The sequence below is a fragment of the Pseudopodoces humilis genome, chromosome 9, assembly GCF_049639895.1.
Source record: "Pseudopodoces humilis isolate 2021_Gansu_Grassland_sample_001 chromosome 9, ASM4963989v1, whole genome shotgun sequence".
Lineage (NCBI taxonomy): Eukaryota > Metazoa > Chordata > Aves > Passeriformes > Paridae > Pseudopodoces > Pseudopodoces humilis.
In genome coordinates, this window is record NC_142208.1 from 23,730,818 (window position 1) to 23,747,306 (window position 16,489).

The window sequence follows — 16,489 nt, forward strand, 5'->3', positions numbered from 1 at the left end:
CATCCCTGTGTGTTTTAGAGGGATGTTGGACAACCTGAGGTGAGATGCTGGGCAGATGGGCTGAAGCAGTGGAAGATGCCCCTTCATCCCATGCTTCCACTGGTGATGCTGTGCTGCCAGAAGGGACCTTTCCTGTCCCACTTTGGTCACTGGTGCAGGAGAGACTGCACCCTCCACCCCACAAGAGGTTCCTTCCATCCCCCCATGTGTCACTTTGTCCTCCCCATGCCGCTGAGAGCCAGGTGTGGGCAGCGCCCAGATTCGTTCTGGCATCCTTCATTAGACAGTGTTTGTTCATGCTGCATTTTTCTTTTTGCTGGCTTGTTTGGACATGCACTGGTACATTCACGGCACTCAGGCAGTAACGTGAGTCTCTTTCCCATTAGGAAAGGGGCCAGGATTTGGGGGGGCTGGGAGGGTGGCTTAAGCAGTAGTTTTTGAGATATTTCCTTCTGCTGCCACACCCTGCGTGAAAGAGCAATATCCGCGGCTTCAGCTGCTATCGCAAGGCTCTGAACGTCTCTCTTTTAATATAGATTGGTATCATTTTGCATTTTAAAGTAAAAACACGCTGCAAGCTGCAGACAGCTGTCGGTTGGCAGCTTTGTTTGAACATCTGGTATTGCTGGGCTGCTGTTCAGAGCGATCTAACTATGGGATTCATAAAGATTATAATCCGGGCTTTCAAATTCTCAACAACCACCTCACCAAAAAACAGAATTGGGAAGAGAAAAAACCCAGCAGAGAGGCAGTGGAGGGTCCTTGGTGTTCAACAGACCGTGGTAGTGGTCACTGGGGTGGATGGACTTGCTGTACGTTTCCTTGGCTGCCTGCAGGTGCTGACAGGCTGCTTCCAGCCTGCAAAATGCCAGGCACTGGGGAGCTGTAGAAGTGCGAAGTCTTTTCCCCCCTCCTGTTTTTTCCAGCTTGTGTGCTGAATCTGGTCTCATACTCCTCTGGGTGGTGTCTGGCGCTGGTGAGCTGAAGCAGCAGATTCTGCTGTGGCTTTCAGTAGATGTTTGTAACAGTTGTCTGCAGCAAGAGGACTTGTTCTTTTTCTTTAAAGTAAGTGATGGAGGAGCCAAGGCTCACAGTAAACATCTTGGCATGTCAAAACCTCATTTCCAAGAGAAATTGAGTCCGCTTTTCTTGAAGCAACTAAAAGGTTGAGATAGCCACCTCTGTAAGCCCCATCCATCCTTCTGCGAGTCAGGCACTTTCCTTGGCACCTTTGAGAATTAAGCGACCTCTAAGCCCCTAACGAGTTTTATAAATCTTGTTAGTTGATCTGCATTTTTGCAAAGCTCTTTGAATCCCGCCTATTGGCGCATAAGTCACCTTGACTTTCCTCAAGGCTTTGACTCCCAATTCACTTTCAGGCTCCATTTGTCAGTTGAAGGTGCACAAAAACGTCCCCCTTATCTTTATTAGAGAAAAAAAAAGCTGCCTGGAGAAATGTAGCTGCACTCTAGTTGGTGCAGGCCAGTAATAGAGGTGCATATAAACCTGTTCTGCCCTTGTTTGTGTTGATTTAACTTACCAGTACAAATTAAAATAGCCTTGAGCAGTTGGAAGTTTAACTAGATCAGTTGGGAGGAAAAAAAAATCATGGCCTTTAAATCAAAGGAGGGTTTTCTTTCTAGTGCTGCCTGAATCTGCAGAGGTGCTTTGTGCACCTGGACCCCTTGTCTTTGGCTCGCCAAATGAGACACTGATGGGACACATGGCTGCAGGTCATTGCTAGTGGTCTCATGGCCGGGACGTGGGTGCACGTGGGTATTGCTGCTGCTGCTGCTGCTCTCTTCCTCACAAGTATCTGAGTTCCCCACAAAATCTGTTTATGCTTCCAGGTCTTCATGCTAGGCTCCCTCCAGAGCAGAAACTAGAAATCAGAGGGGTGGGAAGCCAAAGGGGCTGTTGTTCAGAGCTCAGGGCTTCCCATGGCAGGACTTAGCCGGGTGGGTGCAGAGTGGAGGTCTGTGGGCCAGGGAGAGACTGCTCAGCCTGCAGTGGGAGCAAGAGTGGAAGAGGTTGGCTGTGTTTCACCCCTGCAGGGGGAAGGCTCTGAGATCACACAGGCCAGCTGGATCTTGAATCCAAATGTTTATTTGGAAGGGGGAGTGAGGGTTTCTCAGTTTTGCAGGGCTTGCAGATGGGGGTAGGTTTGCTGCCAAGCAATAGGATGGGCCTTTATGGGATGGCTCCTTTGTAAGGCAGGCCATTCCCCCAGCCACAGTTTGGGGACAACTGGCTGAGACCCTGAGATTTTGTCACACTGGGAAGATATTGGAATTCAACAGAGCTAGACAAGACTGGGACAGCAGCAGATCGAGGCAGAATTGGGGGTGCTGCCAAAGCCTGTTGAATTTTTTAGGGGGGTTATGGGAGAAGCAACTGAGAAATGAAATGTCAGAGCAAAAGGACTTGTGTGAGGAACAGGACTTTGTGATTCAGCTGAGCTTCAGCACTGAGTGATCTCCTTTTGCTGCACAGACTGCCACCACTGGAGCTGGCAGAGCGCTTCTGCGAGCCAGCTGAGGGAGATGATCCCACCAAAGACAGACAGCTCTTTTTTTTTTCTGGATGATTTTTTTATCTGTATCTGTGGTTGGGAAGGGGCAGATGTATGAAAACAGACATGAGGGAGAAAAGGATGGTAAGGCCCCCCTAATGTCCATATAAATTGATTGAAGCATTTGAGAAACCACAAGCACAGACTGTGCTGAAGGCAGAAATGGCAGGACTTATTACATGATCCTTTAGGCTCTGAAAAACTGTGAAATCTGGTGAATCCCACTCAATACAGTTACAGGCCCCAGATTTTATTTTCTGGCATAGCAGGGATGAAGCACAAGGCAGCGCTGGTCATGGGGACCAGTTGTGCTCCAGGTGTTGGTGTCAGTCTGAGCTCCCAAGTGGCTGGAAACAGTTGTTCGAGGCAATTGGGTCTGGGTGTCTGAAACTTTCTGGATATCACAAGCCCCGCACTTTCCCTGCAGTGTCCCAGTACTGGTGCTCCTGAGTTGGCTACTCAAAGTGCATTTGGTGCTGGGCAGGGCAGGTTTGTGCCAGGGCCTGCAGCCAGAGCCCTGTGCTGGAGATGGCTCAGCAGAAGGGTGAATTTTGGCACTAATTTATAAGCAGCCCCAAACCTGTACAATTTCCCCCTAAAACTGAAAGAGGTGGGGAAAAGAGCTCCTCCTCTGCATCCCTGAGGGTGAAGAAGATGCAGACCTTGTCCATAAACACAGAGCTGAGCCCTGTGACTCTTCCTGGCTCTCCTTGCTCCCAGACAAAGGTGGCCTGTACTGTCCTCCGTCCAAAAGCTGGCTGGGGTGGACTGTTGGTCAGTGTTTGCACACAGGCCTGATTGGGGATCTCTTCTCCCTCCCTTCCCAGCAGAAAGGAAATAAATTTCTTGAGTTCATCGCTGCCCTGAGGGCCTGGTCACACCTGCAGCTGCAGCCCTCAGAGGTGTTCTTTCCATCTTGCTCCTGCACCACCCAAATGCATTTGCTGTCCCTGTGGCACTGGGACAGTAGTGTGGGGCATTTGCCCAGATGGGATGCTGTCTCTCCTGGCAGATATGGGGCAGGAAGTGGCTCTACTGGCCAAAGGCATGGTCACTAGTGAGGTTCCCCAAGGCTCAGTTTTGGGACTAATCTTGTTTAATACTAGGAAGGCTCCACAGAGAGATCTTGACAGGCTGAGTCGATGGGCCAAGGCCAGTTGTATGAGGTTCAGCAAAGTGAAGTGCTGGATCCTGCACTTGGATCACAACAAGCCCACACAGTGCTACAGGCTGGGGGGACAGAGTGGCTGGAAGGCTGCCCAGCAGAAATGGACCTGGGGATCATGAGCCAACAATTGTCCAGGTGGCCAAGAAGACCAGTGGTATCCTGGCTTGTATAGCAGTACCGTGGCCAGCAGGACCAGGACTGTGATCATCCCCCTGTACTCAGCACAGCCCCTCAAATTCCACGTTCACTCACTACAAGAAAAACATTGAGGTGCTGGAGCGAGTCTGGAGAAGGGCAACAGAGCTGGGGAAGGGCCTGGAGCACAGGTCGTATGAGGAGTGGCTGAGGGAACTGGGGATGGTTAGCCTGGAGAAAAGGAGGCTCAGGGGAGACCTTACCATCCTCTACAGCTGCCTGAGAGGAAGGTGTAGCAAGGTGTGGGTAGGCCTCTTCTTGCAGACAACAAGCGACAAGATGAGGACAAGCTTCAAGCTGCGCTAGGGAGGGTTCATATTGGGCATCAGGAAGAATGTCTTCACTGAAAGGGAGGTTAAGCATTAAAATGGTCTGCCCAGGGAGATCGTGGAGTCACCATCCCTGGAAGTGTTCAAGAAATGACTGGACATGGCTATTAGTGCTACTGATTTAGTTGACAAGATGGTGTTCAGTCAAAGGTTGAATTCAATGATCTTGGAGGTGTTTTCCAGTCTTAATGATTTTATGATTCCATGATTCTATCACCAAGGCTCATCTTTGTCCTGTGGAGCCAGTAGCATCAGTCATGACTTGCCTGGCTGCCTGCCCGGCATGCAAACTAGCTTCTTGTCCTGGTATTCATCTTCCTGGTGCATTTCCAGCTCCTTTTTTCCTCTTCTGCACATGTTGTGAGTGAGTCTTGAGCCCCAGGTCTGGCAGAGGCAATTTGCCCTGCTTTCACTGCCTCTTGTTGTACTTTGCATAGAGGGAGCCTCTGTTTTGAGGGGTACATCACCCATACTTGACACCCAGTACTCCTTCCAGGAAGAAGTAGGCTCCAGAAGGCTTCTTCCTCCAGGACTTGCAGGGCTGCTGGTAGAGAGGTGATGTGTCTCCAGCCACTGGCCTCGTCTCTATGCTTCTTAATCTCCCTTATCCTCCTTTTCCACTTGAAGCAAATCTTCATCCCTATTCCAGCGACACTGACAGCAGTGTCAGCTGGGCTGTGGCTTGAAGTTGGTGTCCAAAAACCATAGGTAGAGCCCCAGCTTCTTTCCCCCATTTCTGTGAGAGGCACAGCATGAAGTAACCCCATGGCTGCGACAAGCAGGGGGATGCACAGAGGCCCAGGAAGGTGAATTAGCATCCTCAGGATCTTCCTGAAGGTCACTTTCTGACAGAGAATAGGTCCCCATTTCCTGGCCTGCAGAAATCCTGCTGCTGGCCCCATGAAACACAATGCCTTGTATTTTCTCCTTATTAACAAGTTCTTCCTTTCTGCTGGGTGTAAACAAGGGAAAGAGCTGTCCCAGGCTGCAGGCACTGGCACAGCCCTGTGTGGTCCAGGATCTGCTCTGGTACAGGCACGTGCAGAGAAGCGTGGTCTGCCATGCACACTGTGCTGGGATGCTCCAGGAGCCAGGTCCAACCTGGTCCTGCTAAGCACTCATGAGTCATGGCTCCATGGGAGCATCCAGCTGCTGTGTGCCAGTGGTGCTGCACGGATGCCCTGTGCTGGGGTGGGCACAGGAGGTGGGACATGGGGCTGTGCCTGTGGGGTAGCCAGTGGAGTGGGTCTAAGCCTGATGGTTTCTTCTCCAGGGAAGGCTCAGAGGCCAGGCACAGGTCTCACAGGGTGATGTGGATAAGCAGGAGGCATCTTCACCCACTCCAGCATGAGAACAGGGTGGAGAGCTGCTCTTGCAAGAGACACTGTACATCCTGTTCCCCCAGGCTGGTGCTGACTATTTTGCTTTAAGCCCCTTTCTACAAAGCACCAGCTCTCCCGGTGCTCAGGGGTCCCTCAGTGCTGGGAAAGGGGGTCTCTTTGGTGCCTTTTCACTGCATGGCTGCTGCTTCCATCCCTTCCTAGCAAGGGCAGCTATTAATATCTCAGGCTGTTCCCCTCCCCTCTTCCTTCCCCTGTTGAGGATAAACCAGCCTGATCTCTGCACAGGGAGCACTGTGAGAAAAGCCAAAGCCTGGAGCACTGTGTGTACTCTGGGCTGGCCAGGGGAGGCAAGACCTCATGCTCTGGCTGGAGACCTTCCCTTCTGCCTGGTGCTTACTGTAAATGTGTGCAAGATGAAACCCCAACCAGAAAGCATTTCCTTCCTGCCCCTTTAAGTGGGTCAGCCTCCTGCAAGTGTTGCAAGGGCTGTGTGGAGTTCGGAAGGGCTGGTTTTGCCTGGGTCTGGTCAGCAGGAGGCCACCAGCAGGGTGGGAGGGATGCTCCAGGGGGTTTGGGCTGTGGCAGTGCTCCCTGCATGATCTCATAATTTGAGATCCTGTTTTTGGGGGCACTAGGGTGCTGTGCCCCAGATGTGCACAGTGTCAAGGTTCTGATGTGTTAGCAGGTGGGGTGACGCTTTCAGGAGGGATGAAAATAGCTCATCGTGTGGGTTTTTCTCAGAAAAGGGTCCAGCTGACAGTGGAGCGGGGCTGGGGAGAGGGAAGCCTGCGTGTGGGAGGTCTGGGGAGGCGAAAGGTTGTGCTCGCCTCCTTGGTCCAGGGCTTTTGGTGCATTAAAATTCAGTCACTGTGACTTCAGGCCCGTCTCCAGCAACGTGCTGGGACATGTATCTCAATGGGGGCTCTTGATCCCGGTCCCTGGGCTGAGCTGCAGGTGTCTGGAGCCATTCCCACAACAGGCATCTGCCCTTTGCAGCTTCCTCGCTCCGGTTCCACCTTCCTCCTCCTCCTCAGCCTTCCTGCCCCTCATGCTCCAAGCTGCTCCCTCCGTTCTGGCTTTCCGGTGACTGCAAACAATGTCCTTATTCACTCAGTGGCTGGGATTTGGCGGCGAGGGGAAGGCCTGAGTGCAGAGGAGGAGGAAGGAGAGAGGCAGAGAAGTGAGTGTGCCTGTCCTGGGCCAGCTGTCCAACTGTGGTTAAAGGTGCTCTGTGGGGCAGTCTGGCTCTCTGCTCCCCCAGTTTCCTATGGGAATGAGGGCTGTGCACTCTTGTGGTTTGTCCACCTGCCCTGCTGTAGTACCCTCCAAACCCACAGACAGTTTTCAGCAGAGTTTATTGGGAATTAGCATCCTGCAAGCATCCCACAGGTCAGTGTGTGGGCACTCAGTTGCTCTTGCACGGTGAATGGCCCTGAAGGCAGCATGGTGCATATTAGACATCAGAGAATCTGCACAGGCTCCATTTACCCTATGAACACAGTAAGGCTTTTCACTGCTCCAGCTCTTGTTTAAAACCAGAGCAGCTCAGCAGGTCATGGGGCACCGCTCTGCCTCTGGTGAAGCTGCCAGGCTCCTTCCTGATCCTGCTGGGAGTTGGGCAGGGGCTGGTGAGCACTCAAGCCCCCAGGGAAGGGGTGCCAGAGGCTTTCCTGTGCCAGCTCTCCCTGGGAGGCACACAAGGGCCCTGACCAACCTCAGAGAACACAAAACCTTGGAGCATGTCATGGGGCTTTACTGCCCCAATGCTGGCCCCGGGGCAATGGACTTCTGGGGGCTGCAAAGGGGGGATGAGGGGAGTGCCAGGCCGCAGGCAGGGCAGGGCCATAATCCACTGTTACTGTGGACTCAGCAGTGACCACAGGCTTAGCTGTGCCCTTTGGGGGAGGACAGTGTTGAGACCAGCCTAAGACAAGTCAGGGGAGACATCTTGCCCACAGATTGCTCCCGTCCTGGGAGGTCTTGGGTGAGTGAGCTCCTTCTTACACCTCAGTGCCCCAATTCACAGTGGGGGTTTTCCCAGCTGCTTGAGCTGGACCCGTGTATGTAACACACCTGAGGCTTGTGGTGCTGCAGCCATGCAGTGGCTCTTGGATGAGAGGCATAGATGCCCTGTATCATCAGAGCTGTTAAACTCTTTATTACTATCTTCCTGTCTTGTGGCTGCAGGCATTTAATGTTGCAGAAGTTCTCTGTTGGGACTGCCCTGTCCCCCAGCAGACATATCCCCATGCCCTGGCTGGCAGAGTGGATGGTATCCCATGCTGGGATGGCCACTGGGAGCTGGGGTCAGCACAGAGTCTGTGGGGGCTGACCAGGAGGTGCAGTAAGGTGCAGGTGGGGTGACTGTGGTTTCCCTGGTGGTGGTTTCCTCCCAGCAAGTGCCATGGATAGTGATGGTCACCAAGCCTTCCCCCAGAACAATCCCACAGGGACCAGCTGTGTGCATCCTCCATGCAATGAGACCTTGCAGTGCTTGCTTGGCTTCCTGCAGAGATGTCCCTCCAAGTAGTGTTTCACTCCCAATGCATGACCATGGTACCCCAAACCCATCTGACTTGCCACAATGGCTGCTCAGGAATCACCCTCCTCTGCCTGCACGGGAGGAGCAAACCCTTGCTTCTGAAGGGAACTCAATGATAACATCCCCTCCTTTATCATTCCACCTTTGGTGGTCCAGCTCCCTTGCAGGGTTGATGCTCATGGCGTGTTTGTGAGCTCCCTGAATGGACTCAGCCCTTTTGTACCCACGCTTCATTTTCTTCCATGAGGAGGGGGGAGATTATGTTCATCTGCAGAATAAGCTGGTGTCCATGAACTCACCCTGTCTCCTGTCACCACTGGGTCATGGTGGACCAGCCACTTACCCCAGCCACCGATTAATTTATTAATTAATGAGATGAATTCACTCTCAGCTGGTGTTGGAATAAGAAGCATTTTTAGCATGCGTTTCGCAAACCGGCGACGTGTCTCGGAAAAGACAAACTGGGATCAGAGTTGCTCACAGCCTGGGAAGGGTGCCTGTACAGAGAGAGCCTTGGTTCTCCCAGCATCAAGGTCATGCATGAAATATGAGAAAATACCCTGAGAAATTCTGATCCTGGAGGAGGAGGAGTTCATAACTTCAGAAATGCCAGATTTGGGAGGGGATGGAAGGGGAAGGGATGTATTTTCCTTTTCAAAATACCTAAGGAATTCAGCCTGTGCTGCATAGACAATGAGATTTCACCCCTTGGTGCCAGAAGCTGGAGGAGGAAGACACAAGGTAGTTCATACCCTTGTGTCTGGTTAAGGTTTTGTTGCCGTGGGTGAAAAGCCCTCCCATTCCACTGCAATCCCAGGCACATACAGTTTTTAAATCACCCTAAAATCAAGAGAATGGCTCAAATATAAGGTTTAAAGAAAGTGCTGCATGTCCTCTATTCTCTCTGATTTCTATGTTGGATTATGGTCACTTTTTCCAGCTATGAGGGGATATGTATAAAAAGTTATTTTTACATATGTTTATATGTGTATTTGTGATTTCACATAATTGCATGACTCCTGGAGTGGAGCAGTCTGAAATTTGTTACAAAACACAAAGGTTGGCAGCTCTGCCACGGCAGCTGCAGGGCAATGGTACGTGCATGTCCGGGGCTGTTCGGTGCCTCCCTCGGGGGTCCCTCACACCAGTGGGGCTGGCAGGGTGGTCTCTGCCTGCCTGGCATCTGCCAGTGATAGGAAACCCTGCTTTCTCCTGCAAGATCATTCTGGCAGTGTCAGGGGGAAGTGGCTGCCTTGGGTATGTCAGATATCTGATGGGTATGACAGAGTGGGATGGAGATTTGGCCTCTGTGCCCAGCAAGCTGTCAGCCTCAGATACTTTGCTGTTTTTTACCCGGTCCTGTCCCAGCAGGCTGACAGGGTGAAGTCAGGCTGAGGATTGGGCTGCTCCTGTGGGCCTGGCTAGACTTGGCTGTCCTCCTGGTGGGCTGGTGTGGGATAGGTCTAGATGTCCCTGGTGGAGATGGCAAATCTGTGGCAGGGAGGGAGGTGTAGGGAAGGGCTTGGTGCAAAGCTCACTGTGTCCTTTGGCTGCCCATTATGGGGTGTGAGCAGCTCAGCCTGCGCTGCACAACCTGCCCAACTCCCACATTCAACTGGCCTCCTGCAAGCAGGGATATTGGAGGACATCTCTTTCTCTGGAGCCCAGGAAAAGGCTTGTTGCCTGCCACTTTTCAATCTCCCTACATGGGGCTGTTGTTCACTTGCTTCACAGTTCTGCCTGGTGCCTGACCCAAAACCCTGTCTGAGCCCCTAGAGAAGCCCCCAGCAGCTCCACACTCAGGCCTGGCTGCTGGCACAGGACATAGGACACAGTTCCAGCCTGCACCCTCGGTTCTCCAAGATTCAAGCAAAGTGGTGTTGCACTCACTCTCCAGAGCTCAGTTCCCACAGTGTTAAACCTGGGAGTGGACTGCAGCCTGCTGATGCTGCAGCAGCACAAACAACAACCATTTTACAATGAAAAAGAGGAGATTTTTAGTATATGCCTCAAATCTTTCTCCGTGTGGATGGTTCCAGTGATGCCCTTGGATGCTGCAGGCCCCTGTGTTTCTGTACGCACGCGCAACAAATGCCCCCCTGTGGGCTGGGGGTCTGCGTTGCTGTGACTGCCCCTCGGCCCTGTTTCAGTGGATGTGCTGTCTGTGTGTCTGTCTGCATGTGTCTGGGTGGGTGCACATGTGTGGGCCCCGGGCATGCATGTGGAGTGTGCCTGTGAGTGGGAAGCTGGGTTTTTTTAGCTCCTCGTTATTATTAGTGGTAGGAGCCCAGTGACATTAAGGCTGGAGGTGCCTGAGACCTTAAGAAAAACAACAGGAGGGAGGAGGCTTCGCATTCCTCTCCTGAATTGAGTCGGAGGTGACAGCCTTTCCCTGCAATGCAATTAATCCCAGCAGCGCCTCTGCCACCCTCCCCCTCCCGCCTCATCCAGGAATTAATTACTTGATTATAAATTCCCGAGTGGCGGTTTATAATAGCAATAATCCCCTCGAAATTCATTCTTGCTGCCGGTTTCTTTCCATCTCGCCCCCGTCGCTTAGTCTCTAACGCCACATCTCTGTACCGGGCAAAGCCCTTCTCCTCGCCCTACTGGTGTGCTGGCTTTTCCCCCCAGTAAACATGAAGGACAAATATTTGGAGTTGATTTTGAGGGATGTTTTGGGAAGCCCTGCTCCTGCTCCCAGGGATGGATCTCTTTTCTCATGGGCAGTGGGTTTCTCCTGGCTGGGAAGCATGCAGGAATGAGGCTGGGGGTAAGGTTTTGTCCCAGTTATTCTGTGGATGGCCCAGACCCAGCCCCAAGGAGTGGGACTGGGGGCTGGCAGTGTGGCGGGGGGAGACCCTGTTCCTCCTCACTCTGTCCCTCCAGATTACGCTGATGCTGGCTCTGGGGCTTGTCAAGGAGGCGGGGAAGGGAGAAAGGATTTGGCGTGGCGTACGGGAACGCGAGGGAGGTGGTGATGTCTCGCAGGAGCCTGCTGGCAATAAATGGATGATGGGCCTCAAAATGGTACTGCCGTAGTGGGGGATGAGCCTCTCTGTGTCCCCTCCACAGCCCCAGGGCTTGGCCCTGACCCAGCCCCACTGACCAGGCTGCAGAAAGTTACCTGAGGTGCTGCCCCATCCAGGGGACCCAACCCAGCCAATAACACAGCCCGGCACACGCAGCCCCTTTGCCATTTCTGCCATTGAAGTAACCAGATTTCCAGCTCCACAAGCTACATGGGGGCTTTCAGCCTGGCAGTGGCATCCTGCTGGGAAAAAGCACCATCCCTCCTGAACCATGTGGGCAGAGCCAGTGTGGGTAGCACTGATGTTCACTGGCACACGTGGCCGCTGGGCTCTGACGATGCTGCTTTCCCCCATCTCTGCAGAAGATGCTGATGAAGCAGCAGGACCGCCTGGAGGAGCGGGAGCAGGACATCGAGGAGCAACTCTACAAGCTGGAATCGGACAAGCGGCTGGTCGAGGTAACCAGTGCTTCACCCTGCCACAGCCAGTCCCAGGGACTGTCACCCTATGGCACAATGGGGACAAGCTCCTGGGACACAGGTGCCAGGTGGGCAGGGCGGAAGGCAAACATGTAGGGGAAGAGTAGCTGGACAGATTCCCTGCCTCCATTTCAGTGTCATCAGTCATCATTTTGGGAGACAAAATGTGTTTGGAGCTGCTCTGCAGCCCCATGGGTCCTGGGTTGAGTTCGGAGGTGAGAAACAAGTCTTTCTTTAAATATTAGATGGCCCGTCCTGTCCTCGGCTCAGCACAGCCTTTCTCAGGAAGGGAGTGCTTGTGGTCCTTAAAGCCTCACGGCCTCCCAGAGCATGAAGGGAAAGGCTCTGGAATGTGCAGTGTCTCCAGCCTGGGGTGGGGCTGGAGATGAGGATGAAGATGGGAAAGGGTATGCAGATGAGGATGGGTGGAATTTTTCAGGGAAGCACACTTCCATTGATGGTGCAGCAGGTTGGCATTGGGTCTCTGGACACAGACCTGAGGAAGTACATCCAGGAATCTCCTGAACCAATCCAACCTTCACAGTGTCCCTGTTGGGTCTCTGGCACATAGAAGTCCCATGTGGTAGTTGACAGCAGGGTTTGAGCTGTCTGGGTGTTGCAGGAGAGCAGAGCTGGGGTGCAGCTTTCAGGTTGCATTCTCCACTGCTAAGAAAGGACCTGGGTGTCCTGGGACATCATGGAAGAGGTTGAAGGGCACAGAGGACCTGACCCTGCTCCTCCCCCTCAGGAGAAGGTGAGCCAGCTGAAGGACGAGGTGCGCCTGCAGTATGAGAAGATGCACCAGATCTTGGATGAAGACTTGCGGAAGACCATGGAGATCCTGGACAAGGCCCAGGCCAAGTTCTGCAATGAGAACGCAGCCCAGGTTCTGCACCTCAATGAGCGCATGCAGGAGGCCAAGAAGCTCCTCAGCTCTGTCCAGGTCATGTTTGACAAAACTGAGGACATCAACTTCATGAAGGTAAGACAAGCTGCCCATGGCAGAGTGGGAAGGGGGCTTTGGAGAGGTTTGGTTGTGTGGGAAGAATTGGATAGATGTGGGGTGTGGTGGGGAGCAGGATGGGGACATTAGCAGGGCTGGCTGATACCTCCAGAGTGCTCAGCAGTGGAAGAAGCCAAGGAGAAGTGGGCAGGCTCAGTGCTGGCCTCAAATGAGGAGGTGCCACAGCTGGAGATGGGGCTGGAGCAGCCCATTCAGGGGAAAAGGGGCTCTGTGCCCATGGTCAGACTGTCCCCTCCTGGGGGGCCATGGAAGCTGAGACTGAAAGGGGGCATGGCAGGGATTGGCCTTACTGCCTTACTGACCAGAGCTTCTCCTTCCAATTCTAGAATACCAAGTCTGTGAAAATCTTAATGGACAGGTAAGCGCAGCGGGACAGACGTGTTTGGGGGAAAGGGTGTGTTCATGTCCACAGGGGTGGCAGCAGCACAATATCCAGAGGAAGACCCAGAGCCAGGGATGCTACAGGACTTGGGAGAGGCATATGCTGTGCTCAGCTTCCCTCTCTCTCTGGGAGGATGAAAAATTCCTCTCGTGCAGCCAGTGAATCAGGTCCTCTCCGTAGACTGGGGGAAACTCAGTGTTGTGCTTGTGGAAGAGCAGAGGATGCAACCAGCTGGGTTGGGGTGCAGGGCTCCATCCAGCTCCATTGGGCAGAGACAGGGCAGGGAGTTAAAGCCAGCACTAGCAGAGATGAGCTAGGATGGATGTGCAGTGGGGACATGGACTGCAGGCCATGTGCCCTGGCAGGGGACATTCAAGCGAAACTGGACGGGAAAGGTCCTGCCTGCCAGAGACAGCCAGCTCACTTCTGTCTCCTACCCTAGGGAGGGGGTTTGGCTCCAGGAGGGTGTGGGGGGAGGAGCTGTCCCTCTCCTGAGTCTACCTTGTAACTCATGCCACTCTGCCTGCCATCCCCAACAGGACTCAGAACTGTACAGGTGGCAGCTTGCCCCCACCCAAAATCGGCCACCTCAACTCCAAGCTCTTCCTGAACGAGATCGCCAAGAAGGAGAAGCAACTGAGGAAGTTGCTGGAAGGTGGGTGAAACCTGAGGGGTGCAGGGCCATGGGACATCACTACCTCCTGTATCCATAGCTGGCTGCCCCGCAGATCCCACTACAAAAGGGTGGGGAGATCTCTTTGGGGCAGGGCCCCTTGGAGCCCCTCTGCAGTCAGCAGGAGCATGGAGAGTCACAAAGCCAATTCCTGATTCTTCTCCAGGGCATTTTCTTTGTCTTGTGAAATGGCTGTGTTCTGGGGTTACACAAAACCCTGAAATACAGAGCTTTTGGGGGGCTGGCCATTGCCAGGAAGAGTCAGTGGAAAGATGGGGCACGTGGGCAGGGACAGCCAGGGGCTGGTATGGTCCCACAGCCCCCAGCCAATGCCTGGGAGCAGACCACGTCCTGTGGAGGCTTCCCAGTCCCCTCCTTGGGGGATTCGTGTTTATGTTTACTCTGCTCCTGTTAGGGACTGTGTTCACGAGCTGTTTGCAGAACAGTGCATGGGGCTGCTTTGAGCCTGCTGGTAAGGGCCCAGAACTGAATCTGCAAGTCTACCTGCACAGGGCTGTGTGCGTGGTTTCCCACTGGTGTGCGGCAGGCTGGGGGACCCTCTGCGCACATGAGGCTGGAATGTGCGTCTTGGGGCTCCCACTGCAGCTTCTGATCAGCAGCCGGAGCACCCTGGAGCTGTGCCATGCTGTGCTTAATACAATCCCTCTCTCGTGTTCCCCTCCGCAGGTCCTCTGAGCACCCCCGTCCCCTTCCTGCAGAGCATCCCCATGTACCCCTGCACCGTCAGCAACTCCGGCGCGGAGAAGCGCAAGCACTCCACCGCCTTTCCCGAGGGCAGCTTCCTCGAGCCATCGTCCGGGACTGTGGCAAGCCAGTACATGAGCCAGGGCGCTTCGGCTGGCGAGGGGCAGTCCGCACAAGCCATGGTGCCTTGTAGCTCCACGCAGCACATAGTTGGACTTCCTAGCGGCCCGCAGCCGGTGCACTCGGGCTCCGTCTTCAACCCGTCTCACTACCCCAACACCACGTCATCTCAGCAGTCTGTGCTCTCCCAGTACGGCGGGCGCAAAATCCTCGTCTGCTCCGTGGATAACTGTTACTGTTCCTCGGTGTCCAACCACAGCGGGCACCAGCCCTACCCGCGGTCGGGGCACTTTCCCTGGACAGTCTCGTCGCAGGAGTACTCCCACCCGCTGCCGCCCGCCCCCGCCGTCCCCCAGTCGCTCCCGGGACTTGCCGTGAGGGAATGGATTGACGCATCCCAGCAGCACGGGCGGCAGGATTTCTATAGGGTCTACGGCCAGCCATCGGCCAAACACTACGTCACCAGTTAACCGTCACACTCTCCAGAGAGTCCTGCTCGATGACGTGTTCAGAGAGAAAAGTCTGGTTTGGTTTGGCTTTTTTTTTCCCCCCCCCTTTAAAATCAAACCCGATATTTTCCCTGCCTCACGCCCCTCCAGGATTTTGGGGAGGGCTGTTCTATTATATCTCTCTCTTTTTTTTTTTAAATCCTTTAAAAATGAAATAATAATTTTTTTCATTTTAATGCCTTTTTTTAATTTAATTTTGGAAGTCTTTCCTGCCCCTCGCTGGGTAAACACGAGGGAGAAATTATCGAGAAGAAATTGATGGGGATTTCAGTCGGACATCTGGGTCTGTGCGTTGTGCTCTTCCTCACTCCTCTCTGCCTTTGGAAAACTTCAGAAGGGACAATGGCACCTTCTCTCTTCCTATTTCTCCGAGTTCATTTTTTCTGGTTTGGTTCAGTTTTTCCCCCTTCCCCATCCCTTTCTTTCCCTTTTTAAAAAGAAAAAACAGAAAAAATCTATCACTGATTCAGTATGAAATGATATTGTAGATTTTGGGTTTGTAACTTTTTTTTTAAAGGCTGATTTTTTTTTTTGTGTTACAAGGCCACTTCTCATGCATATTGGCATTTTTTTCCTTCTTTCAGAGATTTGTAAATACACAATGGCAGGAAATTTAATGCACAAAAAAAAAAAAGGGAAAAGAAACTTTACAAAAAACCACAAATAAATAAATAAAAAAAAAATCTGTTCTAGTTTTCAGGAGGGGAAGCGTGACCAAAACGCACTCCCCTCCTGCATATCGCTGATGCAACTTCCTGTAACAAGCACTTTGTATAAAAAAAAAGTGGACTTCCTGCTATAAGGCACAGGTATTTATTCTGTAACCGATTTTAGATACACACACACACACACACACACACACACACACAAAATATTCAAATAAATGTGATCACTTAGTGCAAATGCCTCGCTCTGCTGCAGCTCTTCCCCCGGGAACGCCAGCTCCGGCGGGAGGCTCCAACCTGCTTTCGGAAGGAGACGCTGCCCAGTCCCGCAGGGGCCTGGACGATGACGGGGAGTTTTCCAGAGGGGCTGTCTGGGAAGGAACTGCCCCAGTGGGGCAGCAGTGGGTCCCAGATGCGGAGGGGGTCCTCACCAGCGCCCATCCCATGTCCCAGCCCCGTGGGAAGGTGTGCTGGAGATGTGGCTCTCCACCAGCTCCCTCCCAAGCGGCGAGGATGTGAGTCAGGCACGGAGCCGGCCAGGCCGCATCCTGCCCATGGGCTCCAGAACAATCCCCATTGTGGGATGGGGACTGGGCTGGGGACAGCAGCTTTCCTGACTGCCAGCATCCACCGTTCTGGCCATGCTGCTGCCCTGGCACCCAGCCCTTGAGCCTTCATCCCCACCTAAAGCCCCCCTGCCTCCCGGGGCTTTGTGAGCACTGGCAGCACCCTGGGCTGGTTTGGGGACCGA

At 53.3% G+C, this 16,489-nt stretch overlaps 2 protein-coding genes across 3 annotated transcripts in view; one reads left to right on the forward strand and one right to left on the reverse strand.

Annotated features, from left to right (window-relative positions):
* The window catches only part of TRIM8 (tripartite motif containing 8), a 30,144-nt gene extending 14,168 nt beyond the window's left edge, over positions 1-15,976 (forward strand). Inside the window, exons 3-7 of the mRNA XM_005520699.3 lie at positions 11,544-11,639; positions 12,409-12,642; positions 13,011-13,042; positions 13,606-13,721; positions 14,427-15,976. Of these exons, the coding sequence (XP_005520756.1) occupies positions 11,544-11,639; positions 12,409-12,642; positions 13,011-13,042; positions 13,606-13,721; positions 14,427-15,034 (1,086 nt within the window). The 3' untranslated portion in view covers positions 15,035-15,976. The remainder of the gene's footprint in view (positions 1-11,543; positions 11,640-12,408; positions 12,643-13,010; positions 13,043-13,605; positions 13,722-14,426) is intronic.
* Positions 15,378-16,489, reverse strand: part of ARL3 (ARF like GTPase 3) — a 37,787-nt gene continuing 36,675 nt past the window's right edge. For both annotated transcript variants that reach the window (XM_088059938.1, XM_088059937.1), the window contains exon 6: positions 15,378-15,500. In XM_088059938.1, coding sequence (XP_087916064.1) covers positions 15,378-15,500 — 123 coding nt within the window. The remainder of the gene's footprint in view (positions 15,501-16,489) is intronic.